This window comes from Venturia canescens, chromosome 1 (assembly GCF_019457755.1).
Source record: "Venturia canescens isolate UGA chromosome 1, ASM1945775v1, whole genome shotgun sequence".
NCBI lineage: Eukaryota > Metazoa > Arthropoda > Insecta > Hymenoptera > Ichneumonidae > Venturia > Venturia canescens.
Genome location: NC_057421.1, coordinates 36,260,338 through 36,286,534, shown reverse-complemented (window position 1 = coordinate 36,286,534; position 26,197 = coordinate 36,260,338). Strand labels below are relative to the sequence as shown.

Here is a 26,197-nt window from a genome sequence, read left to right as displayed (position 1 = left end):
TGCCCTTACTGCTGTGAAACGCAGTGCTCTATACTTGCGAAGCGATCATTCCGAATGCAACATCGACTTTCCTAGTTCTTCCCCTCTCGAGAGTATATGAAAATTCCAAATGCAGTGGGTTGACCTCACCGGGACTTCCACTACTGATACACCATTCGCCCAGCTCTACATCAGTCCGCAAAACTCTTTTGTAATACATATTATACCCAGCGGTATAAGAGACTAGTCTCGTTCTTTTATCAATGTAAATAACATTGATCTACGCAAACTTCTATATTATCGAGATGTGAATTATAATTCAATGGTTTTCGCATCGAACACCAATTTCAAAATATCGTTTCATATACTTACAATTCTGAATAACAAAATGAAAAACGTAATCGGAAGAAGCGAATGAACAAACAAATTAAGTTGCACAAGGAGCTTCTTATTTTCTTTACAAAGCTCTTGAACACCAGAAATAGAAAATGTAGCATATTCTGATGGTACGAAATGTACTATGGAAATACGTGCATTTGTTATTTATACATATATCGTAAAGCGTGCACGTAGGCAGCATTCATGAAAGAACCGCAATGCGCAATAGAAAAGGTGTTTCATTCATCGTCTATTCGCGAGGTTCGGTGTAGCAAATGGTGACATGTTCAAGATACAAAGCATACCATTATCAAACATAGAAAGGGAGCCCACAATTTTTATGTTATATTGAGCACACTTATTTTTCCCGATCACATCGCTTTTGCCGTCGGAAAATGCAAGCTAAAGAACTGTATAAAATACTTCAATAGTAAATATTTGAACATGCCATTGCACCAAATTTTTGCTTGAGTAAATGAACGAATTGAATTGTAATAATACTTGCAATTAGGAAAAAAAATAATTATTTATGAGTTTAAGAAAAACTGAATGCCCACATGAAATGCAAAGACGGTGATTAAGAATTTGAATTTTGAAGTTTGTATACCGGAGAGAAAGCGAGAAAAGGCAATTAGCACGTACTCAGAGTATTTTTTATTATATGCACGAGCTAAAGCAGACAGACACGAAATATTACCGATTCAAAAGGTGGAGCGACTATCGTTTCATCGTAACCAACCCTACCAATTCTGCTGTTGAAAATATTAACTCTTTGTAACACTTCATTTTCGTTAAAAAAATTCAGAGTTTTCAGTAAATGATAAATTTCTATTCTATAATTATGAATGAAATGAACTAATGAAATTAAAAACTTTCGAGATAGATCGGTTGGCATAAATATACTGTTAAAATAAGATCGCAAACATTTCATTTCAAAACATTCATGAATAAATTAACAAGAATGAGAAGATCAAAAAATAAGAACAATAGCAGGAGCTTAACGATAAATACTGGATCACAGGTAATGAACATTTGAGACATAAGAACAAACGCTATCAATGCCGCGGATAATCCAGTGATTGCTCAATGCAGGAAGAAAGCTTCTAAACAGTTTCATTACTTCTCAGGATTGAAAAAATCTTTAAAAAAATAAAAAAAAACGCGAAGTATTGAAAAGTCGCAACCTTATCTACAATATTACTACTCGAAATAATTAATATCATTTTCAAATAGAAACTACATTCAAACGTGACTTTTATTTATTCTATTTCTTAACGAAAATGAAATCATACCATTTTAAACAAACCAAGTACGGGTGAGGTTTTTTTATTTTTCATTGAAAAATTTACAAAGAAAATTGAATGCTGGCGTGCATCATTTTTCAAAATGAGTTCGGTGAAGACCCTCTTATGTTTTCATAACATATCAGATCACCTGGTAAATCTAAAACTATTAAAAATTTCTTAAAATTAACGATTTTTTGTAATCAGGAAATTTTTTTTTCGAAAATATCGACTTGTTTATTTTATTTTGATCTGTTGAAAATCAGAAGACCCACTAATACGTCTATTAAAATGAGTTAAATTACTTTCGTTGTACTATTTTGATTTTTCTTTTCATTTTTTGGGGTTCAGTGTTCATTTAGGAGAAAACGAATTCTCCCTAAAAGTCGCTGCTGTTACAAGTCGTTCGGAAGTTTCTTCACTGAAATTATTTTAACAATTGATTCGTTTGCAAAACCATGCATTTTTTTGTTCAAAAGCTTAAAATTTTTTTTTTATTTTTCAAGAGGAATAAAAAAAACAACATCCGAAGGCTTGCTTGAAATGATATGATTATATTTTTTAAGAGAAATGGAATAAATAGAAGTTATGTTTGAATGAAGTTTTTATGCTACAGGATAAAGTTGCCACGTTTTAATACTTTTGGTGTTCTTTTTTCCACTGATTAAAAGTTTTAGTTGGAGATATCATATTTTTTCTTATAGAACGATATAAATTTGTTTAACAGATATTGAATGATGCAACGATAGAGTTGTAAATAATGAAGTCCCCTTCTAAAAAGTTGGTGAGTAACGTCCGAAGTTGGTCACCAACGAGGGGCATTGTTGTCGCTCTATTCGTACTGTGATTGGTCGCTGGAGCTTTCAAATTCGGAGTCTTGCGGTCAGTTTCACAGTTGTTTACTATCAATTTGGCAGTGGTGTATACGCGAGTGGTTATAAGCTTTCCTTGGGCGCAGCAGCGCTAATAAACCCCTATACGCGAGCTTCAGCGCGCCCTAATATACCCTAGTTATGTAAAAAATCAATGATTCTCTAGTAATTGTAATCGTGACATACGGAAAACTCCAGCCTTAAAAACTCCCGCTAGCTTATGTCTAGGATTCATACCAGGTATTCGATATATGTGGTATTATTATATGTTCATTTCAATGTGGACTATTTTTCAACTTCATTTTTGGGTTTGATGCTATGAACTCCGTGAATCTGCGAATCCTACTACTTCCACATTTATTTTAATGGTGTTTTTGATGTTATGCTTCAGGTTTTTATGATGAAAAACTATAAAAAGAACAAGAATTTTGTTCGAAAGCTTGAAATTTTTTTGTTGTACATTTTCGAGAAAAAAATATAAATAATAGAATAAGAGATAATTCTATATTTTGCGTGTGGGACGCACAATCGGTCCTTTTTCGATCAATGGTCACAGACATTAACCGAACTGTGAGAAACCCGATCCGCGAAATATAAAGCAACCTCAAAGCTCCATCAGCTCTCCTTTCAATTCTCTAATGAAAGGCTCCTCCGTTTTTTGTTTTTTTATAAATCAATCATCAAAATAAAAGAAGGTCGTGTGCACCACAATGATCTCATCTGCAAATTAACACGTTTCCGGAAGTTATCCTACTGATGATCCTACTGAGAATCCTATATTGATCCTATTATGCTATGGGATAGTGCCATTTTTTTCACCGGACCAATTCTCTATAAATGACACAACCAATTCAGTTTTGTAAGTCAAGGGAAATTTGAACTGCCTTGTCAAACGTTTTCATTTTATTTAATATACTTGGTATCGAGAGGCCGCCACGTCTCAAGATACTCCGTTCCATGCATCACAGGAAATGGTTGCTTTAGGGTTGCTTATCATCCAGGTCCGTCTTTCTATTTTATCCAATCGTACAGTGAATGTCGTGATAAAGTATTTTGACGGTGAGTGATTTATGGCTAAAATGTCTCAGTGAACAAAAAAAAAGAAAGCCTAACGACAAATACAAGGGACCGTTGAACCAAATTATTTAATATTGGTTGGTGCATTGATGGTAAATATATGTATGAATTCTTCAAAAAAATAGACGATAAGAAAGGAAATAATGAAGCCGAAACTATAAAAATATTAATCAAGTACTCTTCAATGATGGGTTATTAATTTTTAAATACGTTTGAATCAACTTTTGCCGTAATTTCGTTACCTCAACTATGAAATATTCTAAGAGAAGCTGAAATTTATAGAAATTCAAGTACAGCTTCCCCTCGAACAATATGAGTAATTGGCCGCGTGAGGTTTTTCTTTTTTAGAGGGTATACCATAGTTCTGCTTGGACGGATGCGAAAACGATATAATTCTGGTCATTTTCCATCTAGTCACAGGGTAGTGTCGTAAAAGCCCTGAGGTCACGTGACGGAAAATCGTTGAAGGTCCAGGGATAGCACGGAACACTAGGGAAACGCGTGAAAGAGCTCGCACCCTACGGGGTTCCCAGAGGTTGGGATTATCCCGTGGGACAGCATTGCACGAGCACTTGACGTGCAGTAAATTGAAAATTTTTTGAAATGCAGAAAATCACTGAGTTCGCGTTTTTTTCTTTTACTTCTTGTCATTATTTTTTTCATTTTCCATACCCTTTTTCTGTGGGTGCGAATGGAGTTGTATAGATTCAAATGTGAACAGTGTGAGAAATAACATTAGAAGAAAGAAGGAAAAGTGAGAGGTGGAAGAATATAAGAGAATAGTAGCCGAGAACGACTTCTGTGTGTGCAGAATGTGCCGGCTCTTGGCAAAAGTCGACCTCGTAACAATCTAAGCGCTTATAACAATCCACGAATTTTTAATTTTTTTATAGGAACTTGTTCTCTCCAACCGTTTGTTCCCAAACTTTTTGTGACCAAAATAAAGTTTTCAATTAAAGCTCCCACTGAAAAAACGTGTTTTGCATCACTTCATTATTTGATTACGATTCGTTCTATTCGCCAATATAGGAGCTTTTTTTTACTATATAACACATTCATAGTTTGAAAATTAACAAAAACGAACAATTACAGCTATGAAAGCTACCAATGAATACTAACAATAACGGCTACAAAAGAGAAAACACGTACGAACACCTGACCTTTTTTTAATTTTCGTATTTTCGTCTCATATTTTTCATCATATTACTTTCCCGACGTTCCCCAATTTTCTCATTTCTTCATATACGCAATCTCCCAAACGCAGGACTTACTTAAGTGTATCATTTTGAAAATTTTGTCTTCGAAATTCGGGGACACCAACTGCCACACGGTATTTTGTAGTCCCCTGAGTCTTCCTAATTGAATCTGAGAAGAAAATATATATGGATATACATGAACGTAAAAAATATGAAGTCCCTACCGAGAACATAGTAAGGAGTTTTCAAGAGCGCAATTGTGCACAAATGAGGTGCGTTTCTCGATATTTTGTATAATACATTTACGACAGCTAAAACAGCTTAAATTCTTTTCTCTCTTAAATCATATTAAATTACCACTTTCGAACGCTCTTTACGCTGAGCTGGTGTATTGAAAATGTGTTAATGAACTATGATAACAATGTTGAACTCAATCTCGTATAAAAACATGATCGTTAGCAAAGAGTGGTTATTTTTGTTTATAAATTTTCACAAACTGGGAGCGATTATATATTCAAAAATTATTATCATTATAAGCTCAGTGAGAATGACGAATCTTCAACATGTTTGTATTTACATACGTAACGACAAGTCTTTATCGCACAGTGAATGTACTGTGAGTGATGTCACAAGTTGACAAAATCAGTCGATTTTAATGCACAATTTTTATCATATCCCGCCGGGATTGGACGCACGAATTGACTCGCCACTGATATAAAAAGTAAAATCGAAAAAAAAACGTCCTTTGCATTCACATTATTTTATCAAACTTCTTCGCCGTTCAAACAATTTGAAAAACAAACGGCTCGGAAACACTCATATTCGAAAATGCAGCAAGTTTTTTCTTTCTGTTCTTAAAATCGAGCCGCTACAACATCGCCTGATAAAAAAATGTCGGTGTGCAAAGAAAGATTGTAATATATAAAAATAATATACCGAACGGCCATTGAAAGAAAACATTTTAGTTCCCACCACTGTCAACAGCTCCTGTTCTTTGATCTTTCTACGTAATTGTTTCCGCAACAATGGAAATTTGAAAACGGATGACTAAACTCTCAGATTGCAGTTTTATTAAATTTTTTCACTTCTTTTCGCATCCACGCAAACCTCATATATTGTAAACATCCTCATAGCGAGACATCTTAATGCTACTGGAATTCAAATAATGCATCTTGAAAAAAAAGTTTGTTCTACGAAAAGATCGAATGAATGTTCAAAATTTAAGCTCAACGGGAATGTTTATTCTATAGAGTGCCATTTTTTTTAATCAAAAACGAACTTTAAATGTTTCGAAATAATGGGTTTCATCCAATCGGAATTATTTTGCAGAACGATTTTATAAAATAGTGAGAAAATTAGGTATTGAGCTGTTTCTGAAATCAACCGAATTGGATCGAGAGACATGCAAAAATTCATGTGTCGGTAAATAGTAATTACAGGAAGTGTAAAGCTCGTATGTAATACTCATGTGCTTTTACACGATTAAAACTTTTCAACAATATATCACATCTTGCTGCTTCATAACTCGCGAAGGTAAAATCAATAATCCACTCTCGAAAAAATTGTACATGGATGAATAAAAAATTTACAGTATTCGATGTCGACCTGCTTCAAAAACTTCTCGGGAACACGTTCCATCAATATTTATTCTTCGAACTCTAAATTTGACGTTGTATTTTAGTTTACTTTTTTACTGAGCGTTGACAAAACTATGTACTGATTAAAAGATAATTTGACGATATCGTTTATCTATCGACGGCTTTAACACGCCTTGAGTTCGAAGAGAACTATGTCTGCGGAATCAAATATCGGAGGGATTTCCCATTCCTATAAAGAACTAATACAAACGTTCATTGATAGGTGCATGGATTTGAGTAGTTATTCAAACAGTCGCATAATTCAAAAATCACAGCCTGGCTATCCTTTGCAGTTTCGATACTTTTTCCACGAAAGATAGAATTAATTATCTCCGCCAATCGTGCAATAGAATATTGTTCTATACTCTTCAAGTTTGTTCTACGTCATCAGACTGATTGTAATCAGCGAATGGGTGCTAAATCAATGTGTGAACATCTTTCAGATAATTGAGGGTCAAAGATAGTTTTATTTTGCTTTCTGATAGTGTTTAACCAGGTGGAAGCTTATTTCTATAATTTGCTGGATCTTTGTAGAAATTCAATGCAGATTCAATACAAAATTATATATTGTATCTCGTTTTCGACGATAAAAATTGTAGTCATGCCTGTCACGTCGAAAACTTAATAACATTTAAACCGTAACACCACTTTATAGTAAAAGAATCATGAATAACCATCTTCGTACTGCTATTGAGGCGGTTCTATTTTCATATTGTTTTGTTATGCCGAAGCTTCAAGACATAAAAAGTATTTTTTTTTTCGTCTACAAGATGCCGGAGCATAAGAAAAAGAAACGTTCAAGATCTAGCTCACGGAAAGAGCATCATTCCAAACGGAAATTCGACGAAAAGTTTTCGCAATTTCAAAATCAGATTGACAGATTGACAAAGTTTGTGGAAACGCTAGTAAATGTTCAAAAAAAAAACAAATTACTCAAAGTCCAAGTCAATCTGTCTCAATATTAGAAAAAATGGCCGAGGAGGATATATAATCGGTAAGTGAAAATCTCTTCTTTCTATACGAAAGTCGAGAGACAATGCCCACACGATTTGTCGGGTCTTCACGACCAGTTCAGAAAAAATTTTCCTGGTGACTTGTTCAACAAGAATTTTTAGTCACTTTTTTCACGATAAGTGATATCCCAAATTCCATTGCTATTTAGATAATGAAGAAAGTTTGAAAGAAAGTTCCGGAAAGCAAGAAGAGCATGCAGATTTGGAATCCTTTGTGGGATCCGGAACTTTCTACTGATGATAATTCATCTAAGGACGATGTTTTGAAAATTTTGGGAACGGATCCAAAAGATTATCATTTAATGGAAACCCAATATCATCCTGGATTGACCAACATGTGGTTAAAATGGAAAAATGAGGGGCTCCCAGAGTAAAATAAAAATGAAATTTTGGGGTTATACTATCGTGAAGGGTTCTTTCTTCGTTGAAGCCGCAAAATTAAATTTAGTAATTGTGCCTTTGCTTTCGGATAATGCCAAGAAAAGGGATGCACATTTTTTGGATACACAAAATTGCGTCGGCACTGCTATAGTTGCAATGGGGGCAGCAGTTTCTTTAATTCTCGATCCTCCTAAAGAAGGAGTTGACGAGCCAACTCTCACGGATTATATAAACCATGCTGAACAGATTCTATCTGACGTTTTTTTATCAACTGTCAGTTGCCAGAAAATCGTTCATCATTTCACAGCTCAAGAAAAATGTGAAGCGAGTAGTAGAAAAAATAATCTCTTATGTGTAGCTTTATGGTGATAATTTGAAAGGAAAAGTAAAGAATTGAAAGAAATAGAAAAAATCTGTTCAGATATCAAGAAAAAAGTAACTCGAAAATCTTTTCTAAGATCACAGGATCACGGAAACTTCAAATACCCAGAACAAGAACAGAAGAAGAACAGAAGATGGAACAAAATTACGTCTGATAATTTTATTATCGGTTGTGTCAAAGTGTAACTCTGGTTTTCAATTGCATAGAAAAATTACATTCTTTATCTGAATTAAAGTTGAAAGAGGCTACTGAAAAATTGATGAACCTGCTTATTCTTACAACAGCTCAAAGACTTTTAGCTCTTACCAATATTAAAAAAATTCCACAATCTACTACAGAAATTACAGTTATTCCTGTTTCTCTGCATACTTTGTGGTTGTAATTTTTTGAGTCCAATTTTTCTTCTTATGTAATTTTTTTTGTTCGTAATCCGATGTGCTTGACTATTTCTGCATTTATTTGACAATGTTTTCTTTCTTGAATTGAGAGTCTTACAACTATTGATTTTCATCAGTTTACCAGTGACTGCCCTAAGGGCATAAATGTACTTGTCTCTAGTTTTTTTTACAACATTCATGCTGTATTTCAGGTTTATTTGACTACTCTTTGTGCACTCTCAGTCTGAAATTTTATGAAATATATTGAAAAATTGAGACAAGGATCGTGGAGAGTTATGAATCTCTTCGCCATGTTACGAAATTTTGAAGATAGCACTGGCACACAAAATAAAGCAGTCTACACGTTCATCTACACCCATTTTTCTCTATATTTATTTCAACATATAAAAGTGTAAAACTGAATCAGAGGTTAGATTGACCAATATACTTATAAACTTTCATTTAAGTTACGAAATATCGTGGAAATAGGTGAAAATTGCGAAAAATTTTTTTGACTCGGATCGAATACTTTTTTTGTTGTTTTTCCAGGCGCTAAATTCGAATCCAGAGTATGTTTGTTTCGGTCAAGTTGCAGAAAACCAGTGGAAATGCGTTAAAATTGTGAAAAATAGCAGTAGTGGATATGAGAATGTTGTTTTGAATTAGCCTATGTATGTTTTTCATGTATCGCTTGACCCACTCCAAATCCAAATTTAGAGTCGGCTCATCTTGATCACGTATACGAGAGTGAAATGCTGTGGCTCTAGAGATGTCGTGAGAAAATAACTTCATTGATCTTACGCCGTTCTTCTTTTGTAACGCACTCTTTTTCTTCAAATGACCAGAGCACTCCTATATCTCTTTTTTTTCTCTTCTTATCTCTCTTGCTCCAAAAATTTACCCAAACCATCAAGACACGAGTGGAATGGAGAGCCCGCATCAAGGAAAGTGAAATATCAACACGATGGTAGATTTTTACTGGACGCTGGAACGAGGTATAGAGAGAAAATAGAAAGATATAGCAAAACCCGCTGCATAGATTATTCTAAGCAAAAAAGAATGTGTTACAAAAGAAGGACGGTGTATGATTCATCAAGTTCTTTTCTCGCCTCATTAATATCACTATTGCATTTCACTCTCGTATCCATGACTAGCATTCACGGAATCTGGATTATATGTGACGAAATCCATGAAAAAAAGGCACTTGATCAGTGTCAATAAAATTTCGCTCATACTCATAACTGCGGTTCTCCGAATTTTTCGTCCACTTTCACCGTTTGTTGCGATCTATTCAATGTTTTGAAGGTGTATTAGACAATTTAACCCCGGATTGAAATTCAGCGTGTCAGAATACATAGTATCGGCTCTAGTCAAATATATGGACCACTTTCGGTAATTATATAAGGTGGTGCCCCACTTCTACATCATTACCAAAAGATAATCAATTAAAATAATCAGAGGTGTGCACACGACGTGCCTACTTCTCAGATTTTGGCAATACTCATAACACAGTTTCGATTTTCAATGACTATTTGTTACATAAATATTTGAATGATTGTTCTTAATGACGATTGAGCAAGGCGTCGAGTACAGTTCGAGGGTTCGACGTGCTTTCAAGATAAAAAAAAAATAGCAGCCAGAGAAAAAGCAACCAAAGGTTTGATTGAAGTAAAAACAATGACCGGACTTGCCGGCACCATTTCCCATCATCTCACTGACCCCAGCTTTTATGTGGTGTCTTTTTTAGTGATTTGGAGTCAAACCAGGCGATGAATTTGAAAAAATAATTTCAACCCCAAGTAAGGACCACCCTAGTAAAATTATACAAGACATATCACGATATCTGTAGGCATAACCTCACCATCCGTCATTATATATAATATATAGTATACAGTGTATAGGTAGAAGAAAAATATCTAGAGACGCGGCAGCGTCAGGACGCTGTCGCGGACACATGAAGGTATGCGTTATGGAGCTAGAATATTCCTACTGCCTTATTTGATGTTGTGTATTTTTTGATGAAATTAAAAAATAAATAATTACTATCTTTCGAATGCGTTAAGGTACAGATTTGCAAGAGCTCACAATCGATAGAAAAAAAATTAAAAAATACAGGAACTTGCAATATCGTAAAACTTGTGTAATTATTTTTTTTTTTTTTTTATTACAGAAAGAAAATTTCAAAACAATTGGAAACGCTATCGCTCTTGTAAAGAGCCTGTAGGAGCAACTCGCTTAAACAAAAATGTACTTATTTGACGGTATGTAGAGTCGCGGTAGCGACTCTAGATGCCGTAATTTGTTTTTCTGTCTGTAAAGCAAGAACAGATGATATTGTTTCTTATGTAAGTACGATTTTATTCTAAATGAGGCGATTTGTAAGATTTCTCTGGTACAAAAACAAGGTTTCGAAGGAATCAGGAAGATTCACCTTGAAGAGAATCTTTGAAGCGTTTGGCACGGTACCAAGGAGAAATCCTTTGGGTATTATCATAATAGCAACAAGTATACGAGCGCGCACGTGCGTATGTGTGTGTACAATTGCATTAAGTCAGCCGCTATACAGTTGAAACTTATCCATTGTTATTATCACAGCCCAAAAACCTGTTATTATTGCTGCTCTCGAAGCATGGGAATTTATGACTATCCGACAGTGCGAACCGTGACCACCGTGAACTCGCATTAATCGCGGCAAAGCTGCACCGGAGGATCAACATTTTAGACTGCTTATACCATTGTAACGTGCGAATATGAAAAAAGACATATTACGCGATATACGGGAAATTTTATGTTAAAATTTTTTTTCTATGAAATCAAATCTTTGAAATCACAGTTTTTCTAAATTATTCAAAAAATGAAGGACTGTATTTGATTCTTAGAACAATTTGTTTAGAGCTCTCAGTACATCATGCAAAGCGGCGGCAGCCATATTGGCTTTTGACACTTGAAATTCGGACGCCGAAAGTCACGACTGAGCGGAGTATAAAATTTGGTGCGCGAATGATTCATGAGACAGTCTTTCCTCAGTTTTCTGACTCGGAGTTAAATAAGTCTGACCTCAACCTATTTCTCTGATCCAACCAAACTAAAACCTAACCTACATTTTCCTGGATGCCTAGAGTATTGGAGGGATTCAGCGATCTTCTCATCCCGTAGTCCAGGATCCATTCTAACATCTGATCTAACAACATCAGTTTATCGTTGCACGAGATATCGGAGCGATTCGGCGATGTTCCGAACCCATATCTCGTGGACAGTAAATTACCTAACCTCGCGGATGTTGGAGAGATTCGGCGACGTTTCGATCCTGTAGCCTAGGGTTCGCATTCGTAACTTGACCTCATTTTTTATATCATTCTTTTTTACTCTAGCAAAATCAGAGATTTTTTCTTTCGATAAATTGTATTTTTGTAAAATTTTGAAAAGTTCCAATTTTGAATCTCCATTTTGAAACGAGCGCTGAATCGACGAAGGCGATCACGAACTGTTAAGAAAAATTAAAAAGAAATCAAATCTGATAAAAAGGAAAAAAGTTGTCGTGTATAAAATTGTCTTAATTTGAATGAACTTAATTTGTTAAATTTTTCAAAATTAAAATTCCACGTTCTCACGTTTCTTTCATACTTGCTCCTTAACTTTAAGGTAGTTCGAACCGATGCGTGGTGACGTTCAGGCCAGGTAGGCAAGAATGTTACGTTACACTATAGCGATGGAAATTGGAAATTTAATAATAGATTTTACAAAAGTTCAACTGATAGAGCTTTACCACAAGTGTTTTTTCATTCTAGCGATTCGAATTAGAACAGGTCACTTGCACGGAACCTTGATTATTATTATTTACCAACATTTATGAGGATAATCATTTCAAGCATTCAGTTATGCATTTCGTGCTTGCATTTTTATCAATTGCTTTCATTATTTTCCCCTAAAAATGAATAAGTTGTCTAACCATTCGAATTATAAGTATACATTAGGGTGATTAAAAAAAAAAAATCATTTTTGATCGGAACCAGGAACCAAACACAAAAATTTCTTTGAGGTACCAAAATAGACCAATTAAAATATAAGCCCTTAATATTAATATTGAGTTAGTGCGCATCGCTCTTGTCGATTTCCCATAAGGATAACATAGTAGAACCAATTTTTTCCGCCTGATTTTTGTAACTCACGAACGATACGTTGTGCGGTGAAGTTCTTGGCATATTGTTGTAGAGAATCGAACGCTCTACAAAAAAAGGTCTGATGTCACTTTTCGGTAAATCAACTCGGTTAACGGTTATTCAAGGTCAAAGACAAAATTCACGGTCAATATACCTCGTTCTCCATTCTTGGAACTTGCTGCTACTTTCGAGCTCAAATCGTTTGAAAGAATATTCTTTCCATATCATTTACAAGTTCTTCCAGATCGTACTATCGGTAGTTGTGTTTTTTCAAATTTTTAGAACTTTCAAATACACTTTCAGTCCGTTTTAAGCCCTTCGAATTAAAAAATCTGAGAGTTCTTGAAGAAAAGGGTATATTGACCGTGAATTTCGTCTTTGACCCCGAATAACCGTTGACGGAGTTGATTTACCGAAAAGTGACATCAGACCTTTTTTGTAGAGCGTTCGATTCTCTACAAAAATATGCCAAGAACTTTACCGTAGAACGTATCGTTCATGAGTTACAAAAATCGGAAAGAAAAAAAATTACTACTCCTGTATTATCCTTATGGAAAATCGGCAAGAGAGATTCACACTAACTTAATATTAATATAAAGGGCCCATATTTTAACTGGTATATTCTGGTACCTAAACCAAACTTTCGAGCTTGGTTCCGATCGATTTTTTTTTTTAATTACCCTACTATATATAGTCAGATAATGTCTTACATATTAGACATTTGTCTAATGTTGACATCTAGTAGTTGTTCAGAATAATATATTTATAGAAATCAACGGAATTGAGCACCTTCACTACTCGTGCAGTCAAAGTGGTTAAGATCAACCAAAAACTATGGAGCCAAATTTTGGAAAGCACGATATTTTTTCGTAATGTAGTCCGGTAAACGATCCTCTTTTCTAGCTTGAGTGGTTTGGATCAAAAAGTGACTTGAGTACGGCCTCTTTCGGTAAGGTTGCTCTATATATATCTAGGTCGTCTTGCGAAAACAAGCAGAAGCTGTTATGAAGAAATACCTCGTAGAAACTCATGCGAAAAACACTACACATTCTACTTCATGGACAAACGAAACTTGGAGTTTTACGAATTTCGAAACTTTCCTTCGATTTCTATTATTATGCCCCATCATTTTCAAAATCAGTCACAAGAATCATTTGATTTGAATGAAAAAAGTTGTTGAATTGGAATCTATTCAATTTACTGACAAAGCTCAATCGAAAGCTTCGGACGGAAGCTAATAAAGTCGACATGTTCGAGTGCTTGCACATATGTATAAGGTGATAAAGCAGGAGGGTACCTTCCCGACGAGAACAACTTCGATACGAAGCCTTTCAATGCGGGCAGATATAATCGCATTATCCTTGCCACAAGTAGGGTTGATCCAACGTTGAATTCAGGCGTTCCATTACATACTACATTATGTATACGCTGTTGCAATTGTGAAGATAGCGCTGTTCATTGTATCACCACCTGCTCCGACCTCCTCTGTGTCCCATTCAGAGGAATATTTTTTCGAAAAAGTCAACCATATTTTTTCATGCCAATGTATACAGTTATATTTATTCCGTAATCCGAATATCTCGTAACTTTGATGCATTCATCTTCTGTAGTTTTTTCATTTTAACTTTCATCTAGTAGGAGATCACGAAGACTGCGCCGTACTGCACAAAGTTTAATATTGAATATATACGAAGAGTGAAAAGTAGAGAAAAGAATTTTATATAATATCCTCTTATTCTTCTATTCTTTCAATTCTATTGTGTCGGTTTGTCGTCTGACTCATCTTCCTTTCAACAATTTATTTTATATTAGTTTACGTATATTTACACGGTGAAGTTGAAGCGAAGCTGTAAATTGTCTGTCAATCGTTCGCAGGAAAGAAAAGGACTTGGCAATATGAGCGCTCGTTTCTTATGAGTGCAGTAAAATAATTTCTCGTTCACTCTTCGTTTGTGTACTCGGGTTCCACGCCCTTGGGAGATTATCGAATTGATGGGTCATCAATACTCTGGCTCTACAATCAAGAATGATTCATTTTCGAGAACACAAACAGCTTTCCAGCCCCTGAAATTCCTCGTTCGGTTCCAACTTCATATCGATCCTAAATATTGCTTTTCTAACGTCGTTACTCGAATTCGATAACATAATCCGATCATTTTCTATCACGAGATTGTTTAGATTGCGTCGGAAGTAGTTGGTTCAGAGCGAGGGATATTCTCGTTTAGCAGAAATAATTGAACACTAGTTTGACAAGAGTCGGTGTATTTTTTGCCACTGCTGTAACAAAATAATGGGATAAGTGTAAGATTTTATTATCCCAATACTAGTTCGAGAAAACATTCAATGAAATTCTGAACTAAAATATAATAAAGGATGGCTACTTCCAAACAAGCCAATTACAATGAATATCTTCACAGATAGCATACAGACTCCAAATATCAGTTGATCCGAATGGACGACTCAACGAAAAAATAACGGTTTGAATTTACGGTTATGAAAAGCATTCACGAATATCGTATTCTCATTTTTGTTGCAGGGAATCTGGTGGTGATCCTCGTGGTAACATTTTCACGTCAATTACGGAGCATCACAAATTTTTTCCTCGCTAATTTGGCGGTTGCTGATCTCTGTGTTGGAATTTTCTGCGTGTATCAAACCCTGACGAACTATCTAATGCCGAGTTGGCCATTAGGCAATTTTCTGTGTAAAACTTATATGTTCGTAAACGCGTTATCGTACACAGCAAGTATAATGATTTTAGTGGTCGTCTGTACGGAGAGATATCTCGCCATAGTGCATCCGATAAAATGTCGCTCGATGAGAACGAGAGGACGTTTACGTGCGATAGTTGGTATCGTGTGGATTCTCGCTGCGATTTACGCAGCTCCTAAATTTATATACGTCGAGACGATCGTTCATAAGTTAAATACCGGAAACATCGACATAATGTGCATTGCAAATATCAAAAAGCACAATAGGAATGTTCTCGCTGCGGTGAATTTGATACTGCTTTATCTCTTTCCGTTGATACTTATGTGTTGTCTGTACACAAAAATAGCGGTTGGTCTTTGGAAAAGTGGTGCCGCATTCGGAAGACCAGGCCTCGTTGCGAGAACACGGAATGGTAGAGTTCAACATGTTCACGCCTCCAGTAAAAATGCACTGCGAGCACGACGAGGAGTCATCAGGTAAAGTTGCACGTCATGTTGATAAAAAGTGTCAGATGAAATATTCTTGAAAATTCATATCGCACGATCATGACCGAAAGCTTGGCTTCAATAATTCTTTCGTAGCCGTATTTTTACTGTATCCGATTAGTTTAGACGGTTATACGATAAAATATAGTTATACATGAAATACTGGTTATTGAACTTTAACGTCGTTTAGAAAATCTCCGCGTACCCTCACCGTCATTTTTCATATTTCGTATCGTGGCCCTATAAACGAGTGAACACTTGGTTATTGATGAATTTTCGTATTTTTTAGTCGACAGAACTCCGAACGCTGCGTCGAGTTATTTGCGTGCGTGCGCGCGTGCGGAAAAACGATTTTCTTTTACTTTCCTTGAGTTAGGGTGAAAGATCCGAAAAGGGTGGCTGGGTTAAACAGCCACTTGGAAACAGAAGCCAAGGGATGTGAGAAAGTTCGCAAATAGCAGCTGTTTTTAGAATATTACAGGAAAAAGAAGGGTTAGAGAAGTTGGATTGCTTTACTCTTAAATCTTGGATACTTACGATAGGATTGGCGTGTAATTAGTTTGTGTTTAGTTCAATATCAACGAAGACTATATATAAAATTGGCTATATATTGTCAGAAGTAATTAGAAAATTCGATCAGCTAACATTACTCATTCACATAACGTACAGAGATTTTACTGATCGCTAAAAGTTTTTAAACTTCATAAAATCTCATCTGCAATATTTTGGTTTAACAAGCATTTTGCAATACTCCACGTATCTTATATATAGAAAATGACAGGAAATGAGGCGTTACGTCAGCTTAAGGAGTTTCGGTACAGAAATCTAAATATTAAGAAATTGATGAAATTTGGTGATAATGTTCTTCAACATCAAGTATGAAAACACAAATTTTTTCAAAATTTTCTTCTACTTAGTTATCGAGTAATTACGCATTAAAGCAGATTTCTTATGCCCGGAATGTATACCTATATATATGGAAACGCTATGCTTATACCCGTGAACTTTAGTGATCAATTACTCGATAACTGTGTAGAAGAAAAATCTTAAAAAATTTGTGTTGTCAAATTTGGCACTAAAGAATATGTTCACCAAATTTTATAAAATTCTGAACTTTTTGAATTTTTAAATTTTTTTAGCATGGATTAGCATGGCAACATTGTATCGCCTGTACCGAAACTCCTTAAGAAGGTCCGAAAAATGGTCACATTTTGAATTTTTGTTCCCAGAAAACCGATGGTGAAAAAAAATACTTTTATATAACGCAACCACGTTTTCCTCGCTTTTCGAGCCTGCCAGCGGTACGCTGGAAAAAGCTCGGAAATGTGGTTTGGTTATATGAAGTATCGTGTGCACCTCGGAGGCAAGGGCTTTTAAGGAGGGTGGCTAGGGACGATACAATGTTGCCATGCTAAACCATGTAAAATACATTAAAAATTTCAAAATGATAAGAATTTAATAAAATTTGGTGAACATATTCTTTAGAGTTAAATTTGAAAATACAAATTTTTTAAGATTTTTCTTCTGTACAGTTATCGAGTAATTGATCACTAAAGTTCACGTGTATAAGCATAGCGTTTCCATATATATAGATATACATTCCGGGCATAAGAAATCTGCTTTAATGCGTAATTACTCGATAACTAAGCAGAAGAAAATTTTGAAAAAAATTGTGTCTTCGCATTTGATGTTGAAGAACATTATCACCAAATTCGATCAATTTCTTATCAATTCGACGAACGTAGCCACCCTCCTTAATGCCTCACGCGATGTTTTCAGTACTCGGCGTTAAAAGTCCTGCTTTGCCTCCTTGATACACAATGTACTATTTCTAAATATGTGGATGAATTTTGAGCTGTACAAATTAAACTGGTTATTAAAGTTAACAAAAATACGAGTCACCGTCGATGATCTCACTTAATATCATTTCTATTGATGAGTGGCGTTGAATTTAAATGGAAACATACAATAAATCAGAAAACTGTCATCATCTTTTTAATGCACACTATTATAAAATGTAAAAGGGAGACCGGGGCAAAGCAGGGTACTTCCAAAATGTCTAGAATGATTTTTTATTTCAACTCTCAAAAACGGAAAAAAATTACTAATTCTAGCAATAATTCTCAATTTGATACATTTTTTCTAGAAACGAAAAAAAAAGAATGTTTTTGAAATTTCCGAAACAATTTTTAAAAAAATTCAAAGGAAATGTTTATTCTTCAACATCGATTGACAACGTTTCTCATTTCGGAGTTCTATCAACTTTTTGGCTGTAGTTGCACGAAATCACACCCTTGAACGTCACCGTATCCTGCGTTCCGCACAAAGCACAGGGTTTGTCCTTCCGTTTATAGTTAGATTCTCGATCTGATTGATCGACTATCAACCAACTTGAAAACTTCGGAGGTTTCACACTAACTCGCAATATTTGATGTAAAGTTTCCATTTAAATTGCCCAATAACATCCAGTTTCAGCGGAGTGACTGAACAGCAAAATAGATTGAAGCATACTCGTGCCAAATTACAAGCCAAGGGACCGGAAATAAGACGTGGAGGCAAAAAGTTAGATTGAAGAATATAATTGAAGGAAATTTAAATGCGCAAGACTGGCGAAAAACGGGCTATTTAAAAAATTGCAAAAATTATTTTCTTTTTCATCAATTAGTAGCTATGACTATTTGAAATTCGTAGGTAGTCTATAATTTTGATTTGATTATATGCGTTAATCATAGAGGATATTAGTTTTGAGTACCAAAATAATGAATTACCAGCCCGCAATGAGTAGTTTTCGATTTATTCGGAATTTTTTCAATGCCAATGACCCATAAACACACAGAAAAAATCGTACTTCAACTACGAGCGACAGCTCAAAATGTTTTGCACATAATCGCGGATTTTTTCAGTTTTTGAAAAAAAGGTTTATTTTGATTTTTTTTTTTTTTTTTTTTAATAAGAGCTATCCAAAAAAATCTAAGAAAATTTCGGAATGCCTTTTAGACTCAATGTTAAAAAAAATTTACCAAATTCGCGGGGGTCAAGAAAAAAGTCCACCGGTTTGACATGATATCTCCATCTCTGTGGCACAAAATACTTGTTTTTTTCTAATCAACGTTTCCCCAGAAAAAAGATTGGTATCTGGGCCATTTTTCGGGTAATCGAATCCTCGTTAGAGCCATACATTTTTATAGTTAAAAATCATGTAAAAAGCAAATCATCAAGATTCATTTTGCATTTTCTTTCTCATTTCAAGCGGTTTAATGAAACCATTTAAAAGCTTCATTTCGATGAATCAATGATGCAGTAATGGTACGTTCTGTTTTGCAGAATGCTGATTGCCGTGGTAATAATGTTCGCAGTATGTAATTTACCGCAACAAGCACGCATAGTATGGCTACATTGGGATCCAAATTACGACAGCGGCTCTGATTTCAGTACGATATTTACGCTCTCGACGTTTCTCATATCGTACATGAATTCTTGCCTGAATCCGTTGCTGTATGCATTTCTTTCGCGAAATTTTCGCAAAGGTATGCGAGAATTGTTAATCTGCAATAACAGAGGTCCCGGCAGAGGTTTGAGAATGGGATGTACAGGAGGTGACAAAGCGCACACTGAGAATGGTCACAATACGCACGTGCCTCACAGCTCGGTAGTGCGATTGAGCTCGGCCCACGATAGTCCATCCACGACGCATACCATGACGAGACAAAATACGATTGGAAAGCCATCGTGAACTTCGCTAAACGGCCTTAACATGGCCGATATGAAGCCTAGCATTCTCGACACGATTGAATCCCCGTCTGACGATAATTATCAACAGCAACATCATTCGAAAACAACGAGATTGTGAATATATAATGATTAAGACAGAAGTTTTTGTGTCTCGATTTATACCAAAGATCACAACTAAAAAAGTCCAATTTTTTTGTTTCTAATGAATCAACGGACAAGGAAAAATCGTCCACTGAAATATAATCCATCCGTGTTTCTATGAACCAGGGTGTATCGCCAAGATATTAATCAAATTATAGTGATAACTGTGTTACGTTTAAGACTGCATATCGTCAGTACATATTTCGTTTGCGGGGTTGGAGATGAACATCGGTCATACGTGGACATCAAATTGAAAGATGAAAAAAAATGGAAATGCGTTTTTCCGTGATATTAAGTTCTTCCCGAATAAAAATCATATTCTATCATACGATTTTTGGTGGCCACAGACGCCGTGATACCCGCAGTATTATCATTTAATATTGATATATTGACCGATGCTTTCTCCTAACTACCTCTAAACCGAATCATTTGCATAATTCAAAATTGAATTTTGCAAATACGAACACGAATTTAATGCACACTGCATCAAATCTCTTACTATACTCCGCCTGGTACAAATGAAATCTTTGAAAATGAAGTTTTAGGAAATTCGTGAAAATTTCACAAGGTATCGAGCCAATTTTCATGTGGTAATTTTTATCAAAATAATTTGATCACCTTTCACTGACGCTGATCCATTTATACATACGTATACGAGTGCAGTTACGCTTTCTGTCAATGACGAAAATAGACATAAATATCTATAGAACCGATATTTCTAGTGGAATAAGCATGTCAATGACTATTTGAGCAGCCACGAATTTATAAATAATGTCCAGTACCGTATTTTATTATTGATATTTCAGAATATGTGGTGAATGTTTTCTCGTATTGTAATTCAATTACTACATTGCAACGAACAATAGTATTCGAATATAGTGGAATCCTAATAAGAACAAAATATGTATATTGAGTTTTGAAGTTACTTTATGTGGAAGTACTGGAGAGTTTGAAGAGTGCAAATAATTTTACATTCTCTAAGATTAAAGGACGAATTGACGACTGGAAAATTGTGCCGAAAGAATTTAACGTTTATTAAAACACTTTTCGCCTGTGAGTGTGGTATCTCATATTTTTTGTGTTTCCATTTTAGGCCCATAGAGTGTTTGAAATCATTTTTCAGATATCAGGTAATTCATTCTCAGTTTTTGCACGTGGTGTTTATTTTCATAGCAAACTGTGACCAAATATTAATTTTTTTAGGTGATGGACCAGAGGAAAGAAACGAACTTTTTCAAGTATAGAGGTCTAAATTTTGAGAATCTGTAAAAAAAACAGCATGAAATACAAACGAACAAGAGAATCATGGCCGTCGTCAGACAGTAGAAAATTTCTGATGAACGAATTAAATCATCAAATGAACGTACCTGTACGTGAAGTTTGATAGTAATTATACAAGGGTCTTACCGAAGATGATTACAGTTGTAGTACCACTATGTCTGCCCACTTAATGCCACGATTTTCGGGTTGTTCAAATTTGGCTTGACCCTTGTATAATTACGATCGAACTTCATGTACAGAAAAGTTCGTTTGATCGTTGAATTATACGTCGTGTCTAGCCATCGAGATTACAGTAGTTGTAGATTTTTAGAGTACAAAATATTGTTCTCTTTTTTTTCAAAGTATATATATTCATATACAGGGTGATTTTAAAAATAAAACATCAACCGATGATGAGTTACGTCAGTATCGTCAATTAATTTCCATGCTGACTCTACACGAAGGACAAAAGTTTTGCGCGTGGAAGGTGTACCGCGAGACGTTGCCTTTCAAACAAAAGACTCTTCGTCTTTGATGTGTGAGTATAGTCTAACTGAGGCATCGCGTATTATCGATGAAAGCGGTCTTCCTATTGGTTCAAAAAGCGCAAATTCTAATGCTTGCCATTTAAAAACTATGGCTCTGAAAAAAAAATCCCTTTGCAGTTTCGTTCAAAATCGCGTCCCGAACACGCTGGTCACGGGTTTATATGCTATTCAAAATCACCCTGTATATACATATTGTGACCGATTTTTCAAGTGCCACAAAATCAAATTCTTCCGCTCATACTATTTTATATTTTCGAGAAAAGATCTTATTTTCATGGGCGCCAGCCACCGAAGTGACACAGTATGATCGAAGGAAAATGATGATTTGCCGGCTTGGCTTACAGCGCAATGGGCGGGGTGAACTGGAGAATAACTGGCAAAACAAAAATTAAATGGATGATATTTTAATTACTAATTAACAATCACTTTTTCAAAATTCTATAATAATTAATTCTCGATGAGAATTCTACCGGGAGAACCGCGAAATAAAGACGGGAGAAAAAGTCGCGAACTCACACACACACCTTTCTGATCGGGAACCTACACACTCTACAAATTATACCGAGCTCGTTCCTTTCTGTCACGGGTCTACTCGTGGTCAGAAAATATTTAAGATGGAAAATTTGATGTTAAACAATTACGGGATGAACAAAATTACCGAGCCCCCGATATTCGGTTACTCAGCCGAGCCATTAATTACTCTTCATACGCGGTTGCAATCCTGATCCACTCATTCTTTTTCACTCGCACTTCCACACTTTTTCCCGACTCGTTCCCACGACTTTGCTCGAACAAAACAATTATTAACCAAATTTGAAATTTTCGAGTCGGCCACGCAATTAGCCCGAACAACAATCTTTCTCGGGAGATCCACGAGATCGGAACACGAGCAAAAATACTACTGGCTGAATCACACATGTCTGAATCGCCACCGTGACCGCGTTTTCCTCGAGTTTCAATTTCATATCGGGATCGATCGTGAATAATTTCTCCCGTTTCCAAAAGATTACGAAATTTGTCAAAAAGGACAATAATTTCCGGGATAATCATTCCTCGAGAGTTCACTGAACAAAACGGACAATGAATAGAGTAAGACTCACGGCATTACACGCCCTCGAGATCACACGTCTCACCCGCTCGATACTTCACGAAAATCTGAGGATATCAATCCTCGTTACGCAGCGCGTTATCATCCCTCCTTTCCCTCTTCGTTCCAAATTTTCATACGTTAGACGACCGGTACGTCGCACGAAATCTTTACCATGGGCGTTAGACAGGGCCCCGAATTTTCGCGGGATTAATCATTCGATCTTTTTACCATTTCTAAAACCCCTATCCCAAATTCGATGTTTACTATAGCGAATAATAACGGGAAGGAGGAATATTCCGACGTCATATCTCGAATTTTTGTCGAAGATCCTGAAACTCTCAAAAGGTCTGACGCCCCTCTAGACGGAACTCCCCTGAGTTTTCGATGTAGCGATGTTGATGACTCCTTACAAATTTCAAATTCTCGATCTTCTCGAACTTTCGGGAACATTCCGTGGCGAGTAATCTGTAATTGTGTGTGTTGGTGTGACGTGATTGTATTTTGCGTACGAGCCCTGCTCGAAGTACGCCGACGTTTCAAATGTTCTGTCCTTCAAATCATGAACTCCTGACTAAATTCCGATCCTTGTTTTAATTTATCGGGACGACTCGCATGAAAATAAAACAAAATAAATCGCGTAGGATTAATTAGTTGTTTACCATAATTTTAATTCTACAAAAGATTTGCATAGTCGATGCGTGGCCGAAGTAACGAGCTAACGAGACAGGAAATTGTCTTCTCGAGTCCTATTTTCTCACATTCTTTATTTGTGACAACCGTCAAAAATAAAAATTGTCACAATATATATTTTAGAAAAACATATTGATACATTAGATAGAATCTTATTTATTTAATTATTTTATCAGTACTTGAAGTACTGGGGAAGCAAAAGAAATATTCTCTTTTACCTCTTATAAATATTCCAAAATATTAACCTCTTATAAAATATTGCAAAAACTTTCTTTAGACCAGCCTACTGTTTTTCTGATAACTTCTATACAAACTCCTCGTTCTGTCGCTTTTGAAGTGGCTGCATGTCTCACGTTGTGTTTTTTTGAACTTTTGTTGACACCAAACCGTGTTAAGCAATCTTTTATTCATCTTCCTATAGTCTGAGAGGAAACTGCACCATGAGGTTTACGGGTAGAGATGAAAAGTGTCTTTACTGTTTTCTTTAACTTTTACAGGTCCGGGATTTGAAAGTTGAAATCGCCCTTGAAAAGTGCCCAAATTAATGTCTGGTATCGCGTATCAACTATATACAAAGTTCATATCACAGGACGAGCCGATATTTCGACTTTCCGGTCCGTCGAGAGGTTAAGGTTGTTGCTTAAAATTTTTGAGATGAATAGATATTGATGAAAATTTTCCCATTTGTTGATACGTATTTCCTAAATACACTGTTTCAAGGAAAACTGAGGTTACCGAACTAGTTTCGGAGAAATTAAACGTTGAAGTTGAGCAAAATTGTAATTTCATTACATCTGTTGAATGGGACAGAGTCGTTGCCTTCACACTTTTTTGCTTATATCACTCTTATTAATGAAGAAATTCATTTGAAAAACGACAGTTCGGATTAGGACGATATATAGAATGATTTTATTGAAAAGAACAGATAGTTTACCGACTAAAATAACAAGAAATCACCGAAAATATGTGACTGCATTACGATCATATCGGGTTAACTGAGACTGCCGTGTAGAAATGCGGCAACGTTGCAACTACGACTTTAACGGGAGCAACTCCGTGACAGATTCATGATTCACACTTTTACAATGCGACGGCCCTCGACATCAATTGATTCGAAACTTTTGACATTCTCGTCACAAATCACTTTTCGTTTTTTTGCAGTTTTGATGAGCATAGTGCGATGCTTATAAACGCGAGAACTGACAAATCGATCATTCCATCGATGAGTTTGAGGTTTTTTTGAATTTGTTTCTCCATCGCCGGGCGAAAAAATGACACGAAAACACAAAGGCATAGGTCTCACTGCATCCAATCCAACAGCTGCATATGAAGAAATCATACGCACCGTTGCCAAACTTTGTTGGTATTTCAACGCAATTTTCAATCATCGAGAATAAATTTTCTATCAACTTTGGGTGATTGAAATGAACGTATTTCTGAATTATAATCAATATTATCATTCACAGAGTTAAAAATTTTCGCATTGTTCATCTGAATTAAAAATAATCATTCATTATCTATAAGTTGGCATTGCTGACGTCACTCAATGCATAAGCATAGGAGTTCCGTCCCTTACCCCCACCCTCTCAAAAGATTTAGCAACAACCTTAAGATGATGGATCAGTCGGTAATCACAACCGTGAGTGCGAGAGAGATAGTTGCAAATTTTAAAAAGGAAATTTTTCCACATCGTTCGTCTGATCAAAAAAATAAAAATGTCATCGGATTTTTGCTATCGTGCTGCGTACGATGACATTTTTATTATTTTAATCGGACGAACGATGTCAAAGAGTTTCAATTTCAAAAATTCGAGGTGTGATTACCGACTGATCCATCATCTTAAGAGTTGTGTAACCTCGAGGTATCTCAGAACAGTTTTAGCAACGCATCTCTCTGGTCTTTCTTCGTAAAAAAGGAAGTGTCAATAGTGGTTGATAAGCTCTCGGTCTGGACATCTTCATATTGTGCTGAATTTCGACTTCAAAATCAGAATTCATAAAAGTGAAATTGTCTATTGAAATTGAAGGAAAAGTCTGAGTTCTGTGAGATGTAGCTACTGCCAGCAAGGTGATAGTTTTATCGGTAAGAATTTGCTATTCCAATGTCTCCAGAGTAAAGGCTTTCCTAATTGTTCTAACACGGGTTTGGTATCCCAGATTGAGTCGTACTTAGGTTTATTTAAGCGCAGTTTGAACGACCCGTGAAAAAATTGCCGATGTTTACCTAATGGCCGATGCTTGGCTCGATATTGGGTAAACGACCGTTGGGACTCAGCGTTGGGCCCGAGCACGGGCCAGCATGTTTGCCCGCGTTTAGTCAATGCTAAACTTGGGCGTTGCGATCCAACAATCAGCCAACTCTCGGCCGGTGTCGGTTCATAACTGGCAACCAACCGTTGGGATTCGGCGTTGGGCCCGAGCACGGGCCAGTATAGTTGCCCACGCTTATAGCCAATGCCGAACTTGAGCATTGGGACCCGATAATCGTCCACCCTTTGGCCGGTGTCAGTTCATGACTGGCAGCCAACCATTGGTGGCCGTCATTGTTCCGTACCTCGGGTTTAGATACATAATCGGTATCTGCTCATCAGCCTAGGCTCAGCCAACACTGTCTTGCAAACGGCAGCCATTGATGATTAACTTCTGGTCATCCATTTATTGTTCATCAATCAATTTGTTATTAATCCAAGAATATGTTGTTGCTCGCACTCAACAAAATAATCGAATCTTTGAAGTAATTTTTTTTTTTCAGTATATATAATATTTAGTGGACACATGTTTTGTTGTCTTCATTTTTTTGATATT

At 35.9% G+C, this 26,197-nt stretch overlaps 1 protein-coding gene across 10 annotated transcripts in view; it reads left to right on the top strand.

The window, feature by feature from the left end:
- TrissinR (Trissin receptor) overlaps window positions 1-20,862 on the top strand; it is a 139,716-nt gene extending 118,854 nt beyond the window's left edge. For all 10 annotated transcript variants that reach the window (XM_043412596.1, XM_043412551.1, XM_043412595.1 and 7 more), the window contains 2 exons: window positions 15,272-15,923; window positions 19,257-20,862. In XM_043412596.1, the coding sequence (XP_043268531.1) occupies window positions 15,272-15,923; window positions 19,257-19,665 (1,061 nt within the window). In that variant the 3' untranslated portion in view covers window positions 19,666-20,862. The remainder of the gene's footprint in view (window positions 1-15,271; window positions 15,924-19,256) is intronic.
- Window positions 20,863-26,197: the final 5,335 nt, after the last annotated feature.